This window comes from Scyliorhinus canicula, chromosome 26 (assembly GCF_902713615.1).
Source record: "Scyliorhinus canicula chromosome 26, sScyCan1.1, whole genome shotgun sequence".
Classification (NCBI taxonomy): domain Eukaryota; kingdom Metazoa; phylum Chordata; class Chondrichthyes; order Carcharhiniformes; family Scyliorhinidae; genus Scyliorhinus; species Scyliorhinus canicula.
Genome location: NC_052171.1, coordinates 10,706,038 through 10,725,757, shown reverse-complemented (window position 1 = coordinate 10,725,757; position 19,720 = coordinate 10,706,038). Strand labels below are relative to the sequence as shown.

Here is a 19,720-nt window from a genome sequence, read left to right as displayed (position 1 = left end):
GGCGATCTGATCGAAGTATTGAACACATTAACAGGGAAAGACAGGATAGATAAAGATAAACTATTTCACAGGTTGGAGATTCAAAAACTAGGGGGCAAGGTCTAAAAGTTAGGGCTGGACCGTTCAGGAGAGATGTTGGGAAGAATATCTTCACTCAAAGGGTGGTAGCAGTTTGGAACTCCCACAAAGAGCAGTCGAAGCAATATCAGTTGTTCATTTTCAATCTGAGGTAGATTTTTGTTAAGCAAAGATATTAAGGTTCCAGAGGAAGGAGTTAGGTCACAGGTCAGCCATTGAATGGTGGGACAGGCTCGAGGGGCTGAATGGCCCACTCCTGTTCCCGTGGTCCTTTGGGTAAAGGCCCGCATGATCAAACGAGACAGGACCAATTGTAAAGATACATTTATTTAAAAAAATAGTTTGGGTCTTGTTGCGGCGGGTGGATTTTGAGAAGCTTGAGATTCGGTCGTGTGACGGGGTCGTACGCCGATCACAGTTCGACGTGGTCCTCGGGCTTGGTCCTCTGGGATTCAGCGTCCGCGCTTCCGTAGAGTTTCTTGTCGACGTAATCCAGTTCCTCTATTAGCTGTTCCATCGGGGGTCGTCCAAAAAGGAGGTTCCGTATCGCGTAGCCGGTCATGAGGATGCTACAGGGGAGGGGGGGGGGGGGTGGAGGAACGTGGGTCAGCAATGGCAACGGAGCAACGTCAGCAACAAAGAAAGGGTCATCCCGCGTCCAAAATAACAGTGGGGTCTCCCGAGGAGAGCCCGTCGCGGTGGGAGGTGGGGATCGGAACACTCACCTCCTCCGGAATGTCTGGTGCTTCTTCTGGGCGAATCTGACAAACCTCTCCGCCAACGTCGCGTTCTTTCTTCTCTCGTGCTCCTCCCACCTCCGCTGGCGTCGGACGAACGCCGCGAGCAGGGGGTCGGTGATGTTGAGGTTCTCGCCGCTGCCATTCAGCGCCATCTGTATCTCCGGCAAAACGTCCTCCGTTTCTGTGTAACACAAGGGCGAAGGGTAAGCTGACCTTCGGCACTGCTGCATAATATTTAGCACTGAGGACAATACAGCGCAGGAACAGGCCCTTCGGCCCTCCAAGCCTGTACTGGTCATGATACCACCCTTGGCCACAACCCTCAGCCCTTCCTTGTGCCGTATCCCTCTATACCCATCCTATCCATGTGTTTGTCAAGATGCCTTTTGAACGCCGTTAATGTATCGGCTTCCACAACCTCCCCTGGCAACGTGTTCCAGGCTCTCACCACCCTCTGTGTAAAAAACCTGCCTCGCACATCTCCTCTAAACTTTGCCCCACGGACCTTAAACCTATGCCCCCTGGTGTCTGACCCCTCCACCCTGGGAAAGAGTGCCTGCCCATCCACTCTATCCATGCCCCTCATAATCTTGTAGACCTCTATCAGGTCGCCCCTCAATACTATCTGCCCCTCTACCAACCTTGGTGTCATCCGCAAACTTACTAATCAGACCGGCTACATTTTCCTCCAAATCGTTTATGTGTACAACCTATACGTTAAAGAGCGAGGGGGGGGGATTTCTCAGGAAGTCCTACATGGAAATGTCCTACTTTGTCGTGTAGTCACTGCTGTAAGGAAGTGGCCATTCATCGGAGATGGTTATCTTGGCAAAGTGTAGGGGGCCAAAGGGTCAGGAATGGTCATGTTGGCTCCACCCCCCCCCCCCCCCCCCCCCAGCCCAAAAGCAACTGGGGCCAGCGATCGCCACAGGATTCGGCTCCGCACGCACCAGTTCCGTTCTTGATCTTCTCCTGCAGCTCCATGAACCGGGTGTAATTCTCTTCAAACTGCACCAACGTGGTATTGACGTAGATGTACATGTAACACGAGGGTTCGCCGGACAAGGTGTGTACGTGATGGTAATCCCCGGCTGGAAGCTGCAACACACAAAGTCAGATCCTCTCTGTTCAGAGGGACGTTACTGGACAGAAGGAGGCCATTCGGCCCATCGGGTGCACCGACGGCACGGCAGCACAGTGGTTAGCACAGTAGCTTCACAGCTCCCGGGTCCCGGGTCCGATTCCCGGCCTTGGGTCACTGTCCGTGCGGAGTCTGCACGTTCTCCCCCGTGTCTGCGTGGGTTTCCTCTGGGTGCTCCGGTTCCCTCCCACACGTCCAAAGATGTTCAGGTTAGGTGGATTGGCCGTGTTAAAATTTCCATCAGTGTCCAAAAAAAGGTGAGGAGGGGTTGCTGGGTTACGGGAATAGGGTGGAGGCGTGGGCTTGGGTAGGGTGCTCGTTCCGAGGGCCGGCGCACACTCGATGGGCTGAATGGCCTCCTCCTGCACTGTAAATTCTAAGGCTCTCCGAAAGAGCACCCCACCTAGGCCCACGCCACTCGCCCTATCCCCGTAACCCCTCCTAACCTTTTGGACACTAAGGGGCAGTTGATCACGGCCAATCCACCTCACCTGCACGTCTTTGGACTGCGGGAGGAAAGCGGAGCACCCGGAGGAAACCCACGCAGACACGGGGGGAGAACGTGCAGACTCTGCACAGTCACCACATGGCTTGGAACCCGGGTCCCTGGCGCTGTGAGGCAGCAGAGCTGACCCCGGTGCCAAGTAACGGGAACAGCTTCACTTTGTCGAGCTGATCTGAAACCCCGCCACCATCTTGTCCACCTCGATCAAATCTCCCCCCCCCGAACCTCCTTCGTGGTCACCAACTGCAGCTTTATCAACCTCACTTTTGGAGCTAAAATCCCCCCCCCCCACCCCCCCAATCGCTGGGACCAAATCTCCCTCCCCACCCTCATGGGGACGTAGTCAGGCATAAAGATTTGAAACCAGTTAAGGGAATTGGCCGCACACAGCGTTCCTACTCGGGAATGTGCCTGAAGTCAGAAGCTATTCGGTGAGTCACACCTGAATCTTGTGATAAGATTCATCCTTTTTCCTGTCACAATAATTCAGGAATACCGCGTGCGGCAGAACACTTGACCTCTGACCTGCATCTTTCCACCCTCCTTCAGGGTGTAGTTTTTCTTCTCGGCCACGATCTCCACCGCCACTTCCCCTTTCAGCACCTGAATGCTGGTGTTGCCCAGGTCCTCGCTCACAAAATTCTCCAGGTGCAGCCCTTCAAACAGAGGCTTGGGAGAGTCAATGCGATCCAACGGTTAAACCACCCCCCCCCCCCCCCCCCCCCCCCCCCCAACTGACATTGGCCTGGCACCAGGCCCAACCGGCCCCTCGGGCGTCTGAGGTGGTGCCTGAGTCTCCTCGTGACCGCTTCCCGTCCAACGCGTTTCATCCTTCGTTGCTGTAAGGATGGAGTTTAAGACTAGGGAGTGTTTTATATATATATTATATAAGGACAGGACACACATGCTCTGTCTCTTTCCACAGGCGACACTTAGAGAGTCGGACAGGGGCAGATCTGAAGCATCACACCCACCACGTGGCTTAGAGCCGACTGGTTAGTGAGACTGAGTTACTGCAGCAAGGTTAGCAGGAGAGTCGAACTCGTAGCGAACTGTGCTAATGGTTCAATAAATCACCTTGAACTTACTTCAAAGTCCGGAGTATCTTTTGGTCAAAGCTGCACCGAGTTGCAGCCTGTGTTATCCCGGAGTACATACCACAACAACAACCTGGAGTATTGTGTTCAGTTTTGGTCTCCTTACCTGAGAAAGGACGTACTGGCGCTGGAGGGTGTGCAGAGGAGATTCACTAGGTTAATCCCAGAGCTGAAGGAGTTGGATTACGAGGAGAGGTTGAGTAGACTGGGACTGTACTCGTTGGAATTTAGAAGGATGAGGGGGATCTTATAGAAACATATAAAATTATGAAGGGAATAGATAGGATAGATGCGGGCAGGTTGTTTCCACTGGTGGGTGAAAGAAGAAATAAGGGGAAGTAGATTTAGGACTGAGTTTAGGAGGAACTTCTTCACCCAAAGGGTTGTGAATCTATGGAATTCCTTGCCCAGTGAAGCAGTTGAGGCTCCTTCATTACATGTTTTTACGGTAAAGATAGATAGTTTTTTGAAGAATAAAGGGATTAAGGGTTATGGTGTTCGGGCCGGAAAGTGGAGCTGAGTCCACAAAAGATCAGCCATGATCTCATTGAACGCCAGAGCAGGCTCAAGGGGCCAGATGGCCGACTCCTGCTCCTAGCTCTTATGTGTCGGAGGTTGGGAATATTGGGAATGGCACAGGAAGGTGGAATTGACACGGAAGGCCAGTATGACGGTATTTAATGGCCATCTCCCATCGTTAAGGTTGACACCTGCGTTAGGCCTTGGCTAGAGTACTGGGTCCAGTTCTGGGCGCCGCACTTTCAGAAGACCGTCAAGGCCTCAGACAGGATGTGGGGAAGATTCACGAGAGCGGTTCCAGGGATGAGGGGTTTCAGTTATGTGGGCAGATTGGAGAGGCTAGGACCTGTTCTCCTCCAAGGGAGGATTGAGAGGCGATTCGATCGAGGCGTTCTTGAATTGGGAGACGGGACACGCTGAACGGCCTCCGACGCCATAACCGGTTTACGATGTGAAAGTCGCGCAAAGTACCAGGAGGCTATTGGCTGCTTCCCCTTTGGAGAGAGGACCGGGGGGAGGGGGAGCTGACTGGTGGTGATTTAACCCAAGGGGTCACCACACCTCACGTGAGAGGCGCGGTGGAGGATTCAGGAATGACCTCAGCCGGTACGGGGAATTGAACCCGCGCTGTCGGCCTAGTTCGCCTTACAAACCAGTGAAGGCGCAGGGACAGGTCAGGGAAATCTGACCAACGTACGGACATTGCAGGAACCTCATGTGATCGGGAAAAGCAAGGAGACCGTTTCCAGGATGCAGTCTGTGCATCTACACATTAAACAATTTCCAGCAGTAATCACGTCACCTCACTCCATCTGCTTGACTCAACAGATTTGGGAATAACTGGGCGGCACGTGGTTGACACTCCTGCCTCACAGTGAGAGTTTGGCTCAAGTTAGAATCAGAGCTTAATGGGAAATGGAATGAGAATTTGGTCAAGTTAAAAATCAGAGCTTGATGGGAAATGGAATGTCAAGTTTGTATACCGCCTCACAGCTCCAGGGACCCGGGTTCAATTCTGGCCTTGGGTGACTGTCATTTGCGGCACAGGGGCCGACCATTCGGCCCATTGAGACCATGCTACCCCCCCCCCTGTCCCCCCCCCCCCCCCCCCCCCCCGTCCCCGTCCCACGGGGCAATCCATTCAGACCCCACTCGAGCATTAGAAAATCACGTCCGACACTCTAATGCAGTACATAGAACATACAGTGCAGAAGGAGGCCATTCGGCCCATCGAGTCTGCACCGACTCACTCACTTCCACCCTATCCCCGTAACCCAATAACCCCTCCTAACCTTTTTGGTCACTGAGGGCAATTTATCACGGCCAATCCACCTAACCTGCACGTCTTTGGACTGTGGGAGGAAACCGGAGCACCCGGAGGAAACCCACGCAGACACGGGGGGGGGGGACGTGCAGACTCCGTACAGACAGTGACCCAAGCTGGGAATCGAACCCGGGACCCTGGCGCTGTGAAGCCACAGTGCTAGCCACTTGTGCTGCCCAGTACTGAGGAAGTGTGGGAGGTGCAAGTCTTTCAGGGGAGACTTTGAACTGACTGACGCCCCATCAGGCGGTGCAGAACTATTCACCCACGGGAACCGTCACAGCCTGCTGCTGTCTGGTTACTCCCATCACCCCCCCCCCCCCCACCCCCCGCCGTTCCTGTTTTCTAATTTACCTGGAAAGTCTGCAATGAAAACCACATTCGTCTGATTGTCCAACATTTTCTCAATTTCGTTAAACTTTGATCGCCAGGGAGAGAGATCGACCAGCTGGGGCATCAGCCAAGATGTCTTCTTAAAGGGAGACCATTCGGCTGTCACAATGTCTACCCGGGGGTCAAAGAGTCTAGAAAGAAAGATTCAGCGTGGCGTAAACAGGAGCCAGCTCTTCAACAGTGCGCACAGGGACACCACTTTTGTAACTGGATGATGGGCCTGTGGACTCTCACACTGAACCACCTAAATAATAACTGCTACGGCTCAGGTTAAACTGGGCAACAGCAAGTCAGCAACCCGACTCCTCTTCTGTTATTATTCATTTGTGAGAGGCGGTTGTCGCTGGCCGGGCCCAGCATTTGTTGCCCACCCCTATTCGCCCCTTGAGAAGGGGGTGGGTGAGCCACCTTCTTGAGCCGCTGCAGCCCGTGTGGTGTAGGTACACCCACAGTGCTGTTAGGGAGGGAGTGCCAGGATTTAGACCCAGCGACAGTGAAGGAACGGCCGATATATTTCCAAGTCGGGGCGGTGAGTGACTAGGAGGGGAACCTCCAGGTGGTGGGGTTCCCAAGTATCTGCTGCTCTTGTCCTTCTAGATGGTAGAGGTCGTGGGTTTGGAAGGTGCTGCCTAAGGAGCCTTGGTGAGTTGCTGCAGTGCATCTTGTAGATGGTACACACGGCTGCCACTGTGCGTCGGTGGGGGAGGGAGTGAATGTTTGTGGATGGGGTGCCGATCAAGCGGGGCTGCTTTGTCCTGGATGGTGTGGAGCTTCTTGAGTGTTGTTGGGAGCTGCACTCATCCAGGCAAGTGGAGAGTATTCCCTCACACTCCTGACTTGTGCCTTGTAGATGGTGGACAGGCTTTGGGGGGGGAGTCAGGAGGTGAGTTACACTCCGCAGGATTCCCAGCCTCTGACCTGCTCTGGTAGCCACAGTATTTATACGGCTGGGTCCAGTTCAGTGTCTGGTCAATGGTAACCCCCAGGATGTTGATAGTGGGGGATTCTGGGATGGTAATGCCGTTGAATGTCAAAGGGAAGGTTATATTCTCTACTGTTAAGAGATGGTCATTGCCTGGCACTGTGTTACTTATCGCTTATCAGCCCGAGACTGAACGTTGTTGCGATATTTGCTGCAAATGGACATGGATTGGACATAGAACATAGAACAGTACAGCACAGAACAGGCCCTTCGGCCCTCGATGTGAAGTCACGGCTGGTACTGAATCTACAGAAGTCACACGGCTTCACTCCTGTTCTCACCTCTGCTGAAACCTTTCGTTTATAGACACCCAGATGTCAAAATAGATCTCAGGATTGGAGACGTTGTATTTCCGAAGCTCTCTGGCGAGGCAGGTGGAGTACTGTTTCAACATGTCTGCATGATCTTTCCAACGCCGACTCTGAGTCCATACCTGCATCGGACAGGGACACATTTTTAGTCACACCGTTCAGAGGCGGGAAAGTCGACGAGGTTTTTAACTCAAAGAAATTTGAGATTGACAAATCAGATTTTCTTTATAAGGACGTGTCGTGTATGATGGATAAAGGGGATCCAGTTGATGTAGTATACTTGGATTTCCAAATTTTCTTTTTTAAATTTAAAGTACCCAATTATTTTTTCCAATTAAGGGGCAATTTAGTGTGGCCAGTCCACCTACCCTGCACATTTGCACGTGGGCGGCGCAGTAGCACAGTGATTAGTGTCGTGTTAGGTACACTGGTCTAACACTGGCTGCAACTGGATGCAGCTTAGATCAGAAAGATACTCCAGACCTTGAAGTTAGTTCGATCAGGTTTATTGAACTAATAGCACAGTTAGCACAGCTCTCTGTGAGTCCGACTCTCTGCTAACTTAAGTGTGGTTACTCTCTCTGACTGAACCAGACCAGCTCTTAGCCACGTGCTGGAGGTGTGACATTGTAACAACACCCTTGACTGACTCTCTAGGTCAGGGGTGGGCAAACTTTTCCGTGCAAGGGCCACATTCAGAAATTCACAATTTTAAAGGGCCGCATAGTATATTAAGTAATATAATTACTTCACCCGATTATGATTCTGGGCGCCTCATATAGAACATATCGGCCCTCGACGTTGTGCCGAGCAATGATCACCGTACTCAAGTCAACGTATCCACCCTATACCAGTAAGTAACCCAACAGCCCCCCCCATTAACCTTAAAAAAAAATTTAAAAAAAAAAAAAAAAAAATTGACTTGGTGGGCCGCATAAAGACCTTGCCCGCGGGCCGTAGTTTGCCCACCCCTGCTCTAGGTGTTCATCAGTGGAAGGAGGCGGAGTGAGTGCCTCGTGTCTTTTACAGTCAGATCCCACCCCTGAGTGTCCTGCCTGCTTATTGGTCATGTCCTGTTCTCCGTGTCCATTAGCTGCCTGTCTGTACATCATTATGTGTGTGTCTGCACATCATAACAGTTAGCACTGTTGCTTCACAGCGCCAGGGACCCGGGTTCGATTCCCGGCTTGGGTCACTGTGTGCAGAGTCTGCACGTTCTCACCCGTGTCTGCGTGAATCTTTGGAATTCTCAAGCTCAAGCATTGAAAAACTTTTAAGGCTGTGGAACGGACATACTTTCGGTCTCTAGGATTTCTGGGATATGGAGCCCGGCGGGCAGCTGGGACGTGCGCCTCGCTGGCTAGGCCCAGTATTTGTTCCCCATCCCTAATTGCCCCTTGAGAAGGTGGTGGGTGAGCCGCCTTCTTTAGCCGCTGCAGTCCGTTTGGTGTAGGGACATCCACCGTGCTGTTAGGGAGGGAGTTCCAGGATTTTGACCCAGCGACAGTGAAGGAACGGCCGATATATTTCCACGTCGGGGCGGTGAGTGACTTGGAGGGGAACCTCCAGGTGGTGGGGTTCCCAGGTATCTGCTGCCCTTGTCCTTCTAGATGGTAGAGGCCGTGGGTTTGGAAGGTGCTGCCTAAGGAGCCTTGGTGAGTTGCTGCAGTGCATCTTGTAGATGGTACACACGGCTGCCACTGTGCGTCGGTGGGGGAGGGAGTGAATGGGGTGCCGATCAAAGCTTTTTCCTGAATGGTGTCGAACAGTGTTGTTGGAGATCAACTATGTATTGAATGGCAGAGGGGCTCAAGGGGCCGTACTGCCTTCTCTTGCGCCTATTCCTTGAGTTATTACGGGAATAAAGGCAGCCCTCTAGCCTTGAGTGGCACAGAACAATGACGAGAATTCTCCCCAGCTGGAAAGCGGGTAAAAGTCACCAGGTTTAGGGCCCGACCAGAGGTACGTGGAAGTCGTAATTCGCGCACAGTGGGCTAAACAGCTGGCTTGTGATGCAGAACAAGGCCAGCAGCGTGGGTTCAATTCCCGTACCGGCCTCCCTGAACAGGCGCCGGAATGTGGCGACTAGGGGCTTTTCACAGTAACTTCATTGAAGCCGACTTGTGACAATAAGCGATTTTCATTTCATTTCAAACTCTGTGGAATTATCAGTCAGGACTGGTGTCTGTCTCCTCGCGGGTTAGGCTGAAAGCAGATATATTTAAAAAATAGCTAGCTTCTCACTCCCGTTAACTATGGAGTGGCTTTCGTTGAATCGTACAGTGCAGGAGTCCATTCGGCCTATCGAGTCTGCACTGACCCTCTGAGAGAGCCCCCTGTCTAGGCCCAATCCTCCGCCCCATCACTGTTACCACACCGAACATTTGGACACAGTGGGGCAATTTATCACGGCCAATCCACCTCACCCGTTGGACTGTGGGAGCAAACCGGAGCGCCCGGAGGAAACCCACGCAGACACGGGGAGAACGTGCAGACTCCCCACACAGACAGTCACCCGAGGCCGGAATTGAACCCCGGTGCCTGGGGCTGGGAGGCGGTAGTGCTGACCCCTTCGGATAAGGACGGAGTTGGGTCTGAGATGGCAAGAATGAATTGCAGTCTACATAACATCTTTAATATCGCAGAATAATACAGGGCAGAAGAGGCCCTTCGAGCCTGCGCCGACGGATAAAAAACACCTGACCTGCCGACCCAATCCCATTTGTCAGCACTTGGCCGGTAGCCTTGAATGTTATGGTGTGCCAACTGCTCATCCAGGTACTTTTGAAAGGATGTGAGGCAACCCGCCTCTACCCCCCCTCCCAGGCCGTGCATCCCAGACCCTCACTACCCTCTGGGTAAAAAAAGTTTGACCTCAAATCCCCCCTCACCCTCCCACCCCTCACCTTGAACTTGTGTCCCCTCATAACTGACCCTTCAACTCAGGGGAAATGTTCCTCCCTATCCACCCTATCCGAGTCCCTCATAATGTTGTCCACCTCAATCAGGTTCCCCCTCAGCCTTCTCTGCTCCAAGGAAAACAACCCCGGCCTAACCAGCCTCTCTCCATAGCTGAAACGCTCCAGCCCAGGGCAACATCCTGGTGAATCCCCTCTGCTCCCTCTCCAGGGCAATCACATCCTTCCTATAGAGTGGCGACGAGAACTGCACACAGTACTCTAGCTGTGGCCTCACCAAAGTTCTACACAACTCTCCCCCCCTACCCCCCTCCCCCTCCTCCTCCCCCCTCCCCTCCCCTCCCCTCCCCCCTCCCCCCCCTCCTCCCCCCTCCCCTCCCCTCCCCCCTCCCCCCCATCCCCCTACCCCCCACCACTCCCCCTCCCCCCCCACTCCCCCCATCCCCCTCCCCCCCACCACTCCCCCCCACTCCCCCACCCCTCCCCCCTACCACCCCCTCCCCCTCCCCCCTACCACCCCCCTCCCCCTCCCCCCTCCCCCCCACCACTCCCCCCCCTCCCCCTCCCCCCTCCCCCCCACCACTCCCCCCCCTCCCCCTCCCCCCTCCCCCCCACCACTCCCCCATCCCCCTCCCCCCTCCCCCCCACCACTCCCCCTCCCCCCCCTCCCTCCCCCCTCCCTCCTCCTCCTCCTCTCCCCCCCTCCTCCTCCTCCTCCCTCCTCCTCCTCCTCCCCCCCCTCTCCTCCTCCCCCCCCCTCTCCTCCTCCCCCCCTTCTCCTCCTCCCCCCCTTCTCCTCCTCCCCCCCTTCTCCTCCTCCCCCCCTTCTCCTCCTCCCCCCCCTCCTCCTCCTCCCCCCCTTCTCCTCCTCTCCCCCCCCCCCCTCTCCTCCCCCCCCTCTCCTCCCCCCCCCTCTCCTCCCCCCCCCCTCTCCTCCCCCCCCCTCTCCTCCCCCCCCCTCTCCTCCCCCCCCCCTCTCCTCCCCCCCCCCCTCTCCTCCCCCCCCCTCTCCTCCCCCCCCCCCTCTCCTCCCCCCCCTCTCCTCCCCCCCCCCCTCTCCTCCCCCCCCCCCTCTCCTCCCCCCCCCCTCTCCTCCCCCCCCCCTCTCCTCCCCCCCCCCTCTCCTCCCCCCCCCTCTCCTCCCCCCCCCTCTCCTCCCCCCCCCTCTCCTCCCCCCCCCTCCTCCCCCCCCCCCCCCCCTCCTCCTCCCCCCCCTCTCCCCCTCCCCCCCGGGCCTGCTTTAACTCACGCCAGGATTTAGGTAGCCTGTCTCTCCGGTTACTCCATCCTTGTAGGTGATCTTGGCATGCTGGTGGTATCTGCTGTGGACCATCATGTCCCAGGAATATCCGTACAGTCCGTTCGTCCAGTTGTTGTAGCCCTGAAAGAAGATGCAGAAATTAGCCACTCCTGCCTCTCACCACAGTCGCCGTTCTGCTTTGCAAGTAGTCACAAGTGGAAAGTGGAGCCCCGGGCTTTGCTGGAAAATTGAAATGGCGGAATTGACAAAAGGTAAACGGGTTCCCCCCCCCCTTCAGATCGTTCGGTTCAAATCGCGATTTTCTGCTCGTCACTTTGGGTTCAAATCAAGGCCCAGAAAAATGGTTTCTCTCACAGCGACAATTTAGTCATGACAGCACAGGAGGCCATTCATGGAATTCCTACAGTGCGGAAGGAGGCCATTCGGCCCATTGGGTCTCACTCATCCTCTGAAAGAGCACCCCTGCCACCCCCCCCCCCTCCCCCGCCCACCGCCCTATCCCTATAACTCCATCTAACCGGTGGACACTAAAGGACAATTTATCATGGTCAATCCACCTAACCCGCATATCTTTGGACTGTGGGAGGAATCCGGAGCACCCGGAGGAAACCCACGGGGAGAACGTGCAGACTCCGCACAGGCAGTCACCCAAGGCCGGAATCGAACCCATTCTGGCCGTTGAGTCCATGTCTGCTCTCTGTAGAATCTACAGTGTAGATCAACCCAGCCAGTCCCATTGCACCTGCTTCACCCCCGTAACCCAGCCAGTTTCTTTCCATTGCTGAGTAGGAAAGATGTCATGATGGGAAAACAGGGTACCAGTGCGGCACGATGGGAAAAGAAGCTAACAGTGAGGGATGATGGGAAAAGAGGCTAACAGTGAGGCACAATGGGAAAAGAGGCTAACAGTGAGGCATGATGGGAAAAGAGGCTAGCAGTGAGGCACGATGGGAAAAGAGGCTAACAGTGAGGCACGATGGGAAAAGAGGCTAACGGCCTCGTGTGTGCGAAAAACTGTAGCCTTCAGCAAAATGAATTTCGTGGGAGCAGACAGACCAACGGATGCAACCGGACTTTTTGCTTGATAACACTTCTGTTTTGGAACAGCGAAAGCAAGTTTCTCTCATAATCGATGTTTTACAAGGATTGCTTACATGAATTAACCATAAACTAAGAACAAAAGGCTTGTAAAATGTAGGGACTTTTGAGATTTCAGCAGCGATAATGCTGGGATCAACATTCGTAAGACGGGACCCTGGAGTTTGGAAACTCAGAACAGTGCACACACTCCAGAGCGAGCCTGGCCAAGCTCGCTCTCCGACGGGTGGTATTTTGTCAGACTTGAAACTTACATGACTGTTTAAATAAGCTTAGTGGTTGAATTAAAAGCTTGCTGTGAGGCCTGTCGTGTCTGTTTTGCCCCGTTGTCACCAGCAGAAGGCAGCAACACCCTCAAACACCAATGGCCTTTTGAAATCGTTCATCCTCTCTGCTCCCAGCATCCTCTTGGGCAGCGAGTTCCAGCTCATTACCGCTCGCTGGAGAAAACAAAATTCCTCCTCACATCCCTCCACCCCCCGTATCCTTCCCCCAAAACCTGGAACCCGAGTCCTCGTCCCATCAGCTAAGGGGCTGGTTTAGCTCACTCGGCTAAACCGCTGGCTTTTAAAGCAGGCCAGCAGCACGGTTCGATTCCCGTACCAGCCTCCCCGGACAGGCGCCGGAATGTGGCAACTAGGGGCTTTTCACAGTAACTTCATTGAAGCCTACTCGTGACAATAAGCCATTGTCATTAAAGCGAAGAGCTGACCTTATTCAAACCTGTCACAACCTTGGAGATATTTGTTTCCTCAAAGGGTGGCGAGTCTCTGGAACGTTCTTCCTCAAAGTGAGGTGGTAGCGGAGTCTTTTATAAATTTAGAGTGCCCAGTTATTTTTTTCCCCCCAAATTTTTACATAGAATTTACAGTGCAGAAGGAGGCCATTCGGCCCATCGAGTCTGCACCGGCTCCTGGAAAGAGCACCCTACCCAAGGTCAACACCTCCACCCTATCCCCATAACCCAGTAACCCCACCCAACACTAAGGGCAATTTTGGACACTAAGGGCAATTTATCACGGCCAATCCACCTAACCTGCACATCTTTGTGACTGTGGGAGGAAACCGGAGCACCCGGAGGAAACCCACTCAGACACGGGGAGGATGTGCAGACTCCTCACAGACAGTGACCCAAGCCGGAATCGAACCTGGGACCCTGGAGCTGTGAAGCGATTGTGCTGTCCACAATGCTACCGTGCTTCCCAAATTAAGGGACCATTTAGCGTGGCCAATCCACCTACCCTGCACGTCTTTGGGATTGTGGGGGTGAGACCCACGCAGACATGAGGAGAATGTGCAAACTCCACACGGACAGTGACCCGGGACCGGGATTCGAACCCGGGTCCTCGGCGCCGCGTTGTTGATTATTTTTAAGGCAGGGCGAGATAGATTCTCGATTAACGAGGGGGGTGAGAGGTCATCGGTTGTGGGGAGGGGGGGGTCAGGGGTCGGCAGGAACGCGAGGTTAAGGTTGACAATCGGGTCAGCTGTTGCCGCATTGAATGGCGATGCAGGCCTGAGGGATTGGGATGGCCTTTTCCTGCTCCTCCTCATACGGATGTCCCTATCCCTCCTTGTGACGTATTTATGAAGATTTTCACCCGTTGGTCAGGGGGGAGAAGTCTCTTTCACGGCCTCGGGGCTGTTCTACAGGGAAACGAGGGACATCGAGGGCAAGACCGATCCAGAGATTTAAACCAAACCCACGTTTGAAGAGGCAGTCAGACATTGAGGTATTCTCGGAGATCCCGAATTTATCGAGGAGTCTTTACCCAGAGAGAGGCAGGAATGCCCCCTTGGGGAATGAGAAAGGAAATAAAAAGGATTTGTCCATAGACATACAGTGCAGGAGGCCATTCGGCCCATCGAGTCTGCACCGACCCACGTAAGCTCTCACTTCCTCCCTATCCCCATAACCCAATAACCCCTCCTAACCTTTTTGAACACTAAGGGCAATTTAGCACGGCCAATCCACCCAACCTGCACATCTTACGGGACTTGTGGGAGGAAACAGGAGCACCCGGAGGAAACCCACGCGCACACAGGGGGAGAACGTGCAGACTCCGCACAGACAGTGACCCAAGACGGGAATCGAACCCGGGACCCCGGCGCTGTGTAGCCACAGTGCTAGCCGCTTGCACTGCCGTGCCGCCCAGGGCAAGAGGCAGCTTGTGCGGGGCGTAGGTACCAGCACAGAGCGGCTGGGCCGAATGGCCTGTTTCTTGTCAAGGGCTATCCCTCTAAACTCGGAGATTCGGAAAGCAAGCTCAATCTCGGAGAAACACTCCCACCTAGTGGCCAGGCTGAGTAAGGGCAGCTTACCACACACCACCACCACCAGGGCAGGCTGGAGGCCATGGTCCTATCACAGTGTGGGGGGGAGGGGGGGGGGGGGGGGGGGAATAGGCGAACGAGGGGCAGTATTCAAAGATTTCTGTCTCCCACTGCCTTTTGACCAACACGGACAATCAAGGCTCAGGATTATAATGTATTTTGGCAGCACAGTGACGGAAAGGCGGGGGGGGGGGGGGGGGGGGGGGGGGAAGAGACAGCTGACTAAATCACGCCAGAACGCTGATTTCACAACTACCGCCTGAAAACGCGACAAAGGGCATACCACTCGATAATGATGCCAGGATACAGCAGCTTGGTCACTCCTCACATGGGTACAGCTCCTCCGTAACTCTCCCCACTTCACCAGGCACAATTCAACGATCACCGCTCCCAACATCCATTGACCAGACACTGAACTGGGACCCAGCCATATAAATACTGTGGCTACCAGAGCAGGTCAGAGGCTGGGAATCCTGCGGAGAGTAACTCACCTCCTTAGGCAGCACCTTCCAAACCCACGGCCTCTACCATCTAGAAGGACAAGGGCAGCAGGTACCTGGGAACCCCACCACCTGGAGTTTCCCCTCCAAGTCGCTCACCGCCCCGACTTGGAAATATATCAGCCGTTCCTTCACTGTCGCTGGGTCAAAATCCTGCAACTCCCTCCCTAACAGCACTGCGGGTGTACCTACACCACACGGCCCGCAGCGGCTCAAGAAGGCGGCTCACCCCCACCTTCTCAAGGGGCAATTAGGGATGGGCCACAAATACCGGGCCTAGTCAGCAATACGCGCATTATATTAATTTACCTGTGTGATGAAATGTGAATAGGGTAAGAAGAATTGCTCGGTGAGATAGAGGACGGTGAAAATGGCCCCCAGGCTCTGCCGAAGAGTCAAGGCCCCCCCGTTGCCGCCCTCTCGCTTTCCGGCCTTGCGCACAGGCTCCACCCCAGGGTACACACACGCGCTGCTCCGCTGGGGCGGCTCGACGAGCGGAAGCAGGAGCCTCAGGAACTGCGGGAACTTCCGGATTATTGCCCTGGGCCAGTCGGTGTGGCAGAAGATCAGAGACGTTGCCAACATGGTGTAGGGGAACATTCCTGAAAAGAGAGAGAGAGAGAGGGAGAGAGAGAGGGGGGCAATCTCAGAGTCAGATTAGAAAAGGAAATCGCAGTAACATTTAAAATTGATGATTTTCCTTCCATCCGTTCTGCTTTAAACGTTGCTGGGGCACAATCCCACAGGGCAATCAGTGACTGTCAATATCAACAGGCAAGTTGACCGCATGAGGCAGCACACACAACTGGCTAGGGCCCTCGCAAGATGAATCCTGAACCGCCAGCAGTCTCAATGGTTTTAAATAGCTCCGTGAAATGGGCGGCACGGTGGCACAGTGGTTAGCACCGTTGCTCCACAGCGCCAGGGTTCGATTCCCGGCTTGGGTCACTGTCTGTGCGGAGTCTGCACGTTCTCCCCCCCCCCCCCCCGTGTCTGCGTGGGTTTCCTCCGGGCGCTCCGGTTTCCTCCCACAAGTCCCCGAAAGACGTGCTTGTTAGGGTGAATTGAACATTCTGAATTCTCCCTCCGTGTACCCGAACTGGCGCCGGAATGTGGCGACCAGGGAGCCTACTTGTGACACTAATAAAGATTAATTATTAACTTGACTTTCACGAGGTCTGGGAACCCCATCAAATCTCCCAGTCGTCTGGCGGTTAGCACTGCTGCCTCACGGTGCCAAGGACCCGGGTTCGATCCCGGCCCTGGGTCACTGTCCGTGTGGAGTTTGCACATTCTCCCCGTGTCTGCGTGGGTTTCGCCCCCACAACCCAAAGATATGCAGGGTAGGTGGATTGGCCACGCTAAATTGCCTCTTAATTGGAAAAAATAAAGAATTGGGTGCTCTAAATTTATTTTTAAAAACATTTTAAAATAAGATTTCCCAGTCACACTGAGGCACAGGGTGGGAGAAGCCGACCTCCATCCCATCAGGACTCGCTCCGAGCAATCAGCGAGATTACGCCCGGACATTGACCCCTCTCCTGTCTGCAGCTTCAGCAAGTACGATACCCCAAATATGGCCGCCAAGGGACACGGCTCCAGCTGAACTTTCAGAATCGCCAATATGGTGCCAAAGGAGGAGGCCCAGAACATAGAACATAGAGAAATACAGCACAGAACAGGCCCTTCGGCCCACGATGTTGTGCCGAACTTTTGTCCTAGGTTAATCATAGAATTTCGGACACTAAGGGCAATTTAGCGCGTCCAATCCACCCAACCTGCACATCTTTGGACTGTGGGAGGAAACCGGAGCACCCGGATGAAACCCACGCACACACGGGGAGGATGTGCAGACTCCGCACAGACAGTGACCCAGCCGGGAATCGAACCTGGGACCCTGGAACTGTGAAGCAATTGTGCTATCCACAATGCTACCCTGCTGCCCTTAAGCAGAAATTAATCTACACTCCATTATTCTAGCCTAATCCATGTACCTATCCAATAGCCGCTTGAAGGTCCCTAACGTTTCCGACTCAACTACTTCCACAGGCAGTGCATTCCATGCCCCCACTACTCTCTGGGTAAAGAACCTACCTCTGACATCCCCCCTATATCTTCCACCATTCACCTTACATTTATGTCCCTTTGTAATGGTTTGTTCCGCTCGGGGAAAAAGTCTCTGGCTGTCTACTCTATCTATTCCCCTGATCATCTTATAAACCTCTATCAAGTCGCCCCTCATCCTTCTCCGTTCTAATGAGAAAAGGCCTAGCACCCTCAACCTTTCCTCGTATGACCTACTCTCCATTCCAGGCAACATCCTGGTAAATCTCCTTTGCACCTTTTCCAAAGCTTCCACATCCTTCCTAAAATGAGGCGACCAGAACGGCACACAGTACTCCAAATGTGGCCTGACCAGAAACCCATGAGCTTGTTGTATTAAGCCGAGCCTTGCACACGAGGATGTGGAGCTCATTCATCATCCAACACCGGCCCCAACTCCTCCTCCCACTTGGCCTGAACCCCCTCCACCGATACCATGGCCACGACATAATCCGTCCATAGATACCAAAAATAGGTCCATAAGAGATAGGAGCAGAGTTAGGCAACTAGGCCACTCGGCCCATCGAGTCTGCTCCGCCATTCAATCATGGCTGATATTTTCTCATCCCCATTCTCCTGCCTTCTCCCCATAACCCCTGATCCCCTTATTAATCAAGAACCTATCTATCTCTGTCTTAAAGACACTCAGTGATTTGGCCTCCACAGCCTTCTGCGTCAAAGAGTTCCACAGATTCACCACCCTCTGGCTGAAGAAATTCCTCCTCATCTCTGTTTTAAAGGATCGTCCCTTTAGTCGGAGATGGTGTCCTCTGATTCTAGTTTTTCCTACAAGTGGAAACATCCTCTCCACGTCCACTCTATCCAGGCCTCGCAGTATCCTGTAAGTTTCAATAAGATCCCCCCTCATCCTTCTAAACTCCAACGAGGACAGACCCAGAGTCCTCAACCGTTCCTCGTACGACAAGCTCTTCATTCCAATCGGAGCCAGTTTCGATACCTCCGCCGATATAAAATGCCCTCCTCCACCACCCTCCTCAGACAGGGCAGTCCAGAACCTCACAACTTACTGCGTTACAAAGATTGTCTCCCGCTGGCCAAATTGCCGTGCCCACTGGGCGCAACGGGAGCGCTGTGCGGCGGCGGCCTACGGCAGGTCCCAGATTCAGTGTCAACAAGAGATTGCGAAGGATCCTGGGAAGCGAGGAGAGGTAGTTACCTATGCTGAAGAGCTGGGAGTTCATGCAATGGAAGTAGCTGACAAAAACCAGGGCGTACGGGCGGGTGAGGTCAAAGAAGAGGAGGTACCCCGCGGTCAAGTCCAGGACAAGGCCTCCACCATGTACGACCAGCACATTCACTAGTTCCTCCGTCAGCACCAGCCTATTCAAAGGGGAAAAAACAGAGAGGTAAGTACAACCGAGTTCTGAATGGGCCACTCACTGAGAATAAAGGATTTCTCCATGTCCACACACACAATGAAGATCACCAAATGTTACAGGAAGCAGGGGTAGACCAGATGGCCTGTCGATTTGATCATAGCTGAATGTGGGCTTCAACTCCACATTCCTCACCCACTCCTCAATCCCTTAATTCGCTGGGGAACCAAGATGCCGACTGTATGGGCGGCGCGGTAGCACAGTGGTTAGCACTGTTGCTTCACAGCGCCAGGGTACCGGGTTCGATTCCCGGCTTGGGTCACTGTCTATGTGGAGTCTGCACGTTCTCCCCGTGTCTGTGTGGGTTTCCTCCGGGTGCTCCGGTTTCCTCCCACAAGTCCCGAAAGACGTGCTTGTTAGGGTGAATTGGACATTCTGAGTTCTCTCTCTGTTCACCCGAACAGGTGCCGGAATGTGGCGACTAGGGGCTTTTCACAGTAACTTCTTTGCAGTGTTAATGTCAGCCTAGGATAAAAGCAAATTACTGCGGATGCTGGAATCTGAAACGAAAGGGAAAATGCTGGAAAATCTCAGCAGGTCTGGCAGCATCTGTAGGGAGAGAAAAGAGCCAACGTTTCAAGTTCAGATGACCCTTTGTTAAAGCTAACAGTCAGAGAGTGGGAAATATTTATACTGTGGAGTGAGAATGAAAGACGAGTCATAGCCACAGAAACCCAGGGAAACGGGGTGCTAATGGCCACAGAAACCAAGGGGACAGAGTGCGAATGGCAGTCCCCAGAGAGAACAAAAGATGTGAAAGGTCAAACAGCAGAGAAACTATCAGAGGGTAAACTGTGACAGATGGACATGTGGGGGGAGGGGAAGGGGGAAGCAAAGGGGAGAAGGGGTGAGGAAAGAATCTTTCGTTAATGTATGCCTACCTGTGACGATAGTAAAGATTATTCTATTCAAAGATGGAGCATCCAAAATTAGCTCGGGAAAGAAAAAAATTCCATAGATTCACAACTCTCTGATCGAGGAGATTTCGCCTCACTGCATTCCCAAAACCCCCTTACGCC

The 19,720-nt window shown here is 53.8% G+C and overlaps 1 protein-coding gene across 1 annotated transcript in view; it reads right to left on the bottom strand.

The window, feature by feature from the left end:
* Positions 1-386: 386 nt before the first annotated feature.
* The window catches only part of ggcx (gamma-glutamyl carboxylase), a 41,724-nt gene continuing 22,390 nt past the window's right edge, over positions 387-19,720 (bottom strand). Inside the window, exons 7-15 of the mRNA XM_038785507.1 lie at positions 18,482-18,645; positions 15,511-15,803; positions 11,258-11,389; positions 7,061-7,212; positions 5,759-5,928; positions 2,990-3,120; positions 1,769-1,916; positions 804-999; positions 387-647 (exon numbers count right to left, since the gene is read on the bottom strand). Of these exons, the coding sequence (XP_038641435.1) occupies positions 491-647; positions 804-999; positions 1,769-1,916; positions 2,990-3,120; positions 5,759-5,928; positions 7,061-7,212; positions 11,258-11,389; positions 15,511-15,803; positions 18,482-18,645 (1,543 nt within the window). The 3' untranslated portion in view covers positions 387-490. The remainder of the gene's footprint in view (positions 648-803; positions 1,000-1,768; positions 1,917-2,989; positions 3,121-5,758; positions 5,929-7,060; positions 7,213-11,257; positions 11,390-15,510; positions 15,804-18,481; positions 18,646-19,720) is intronic.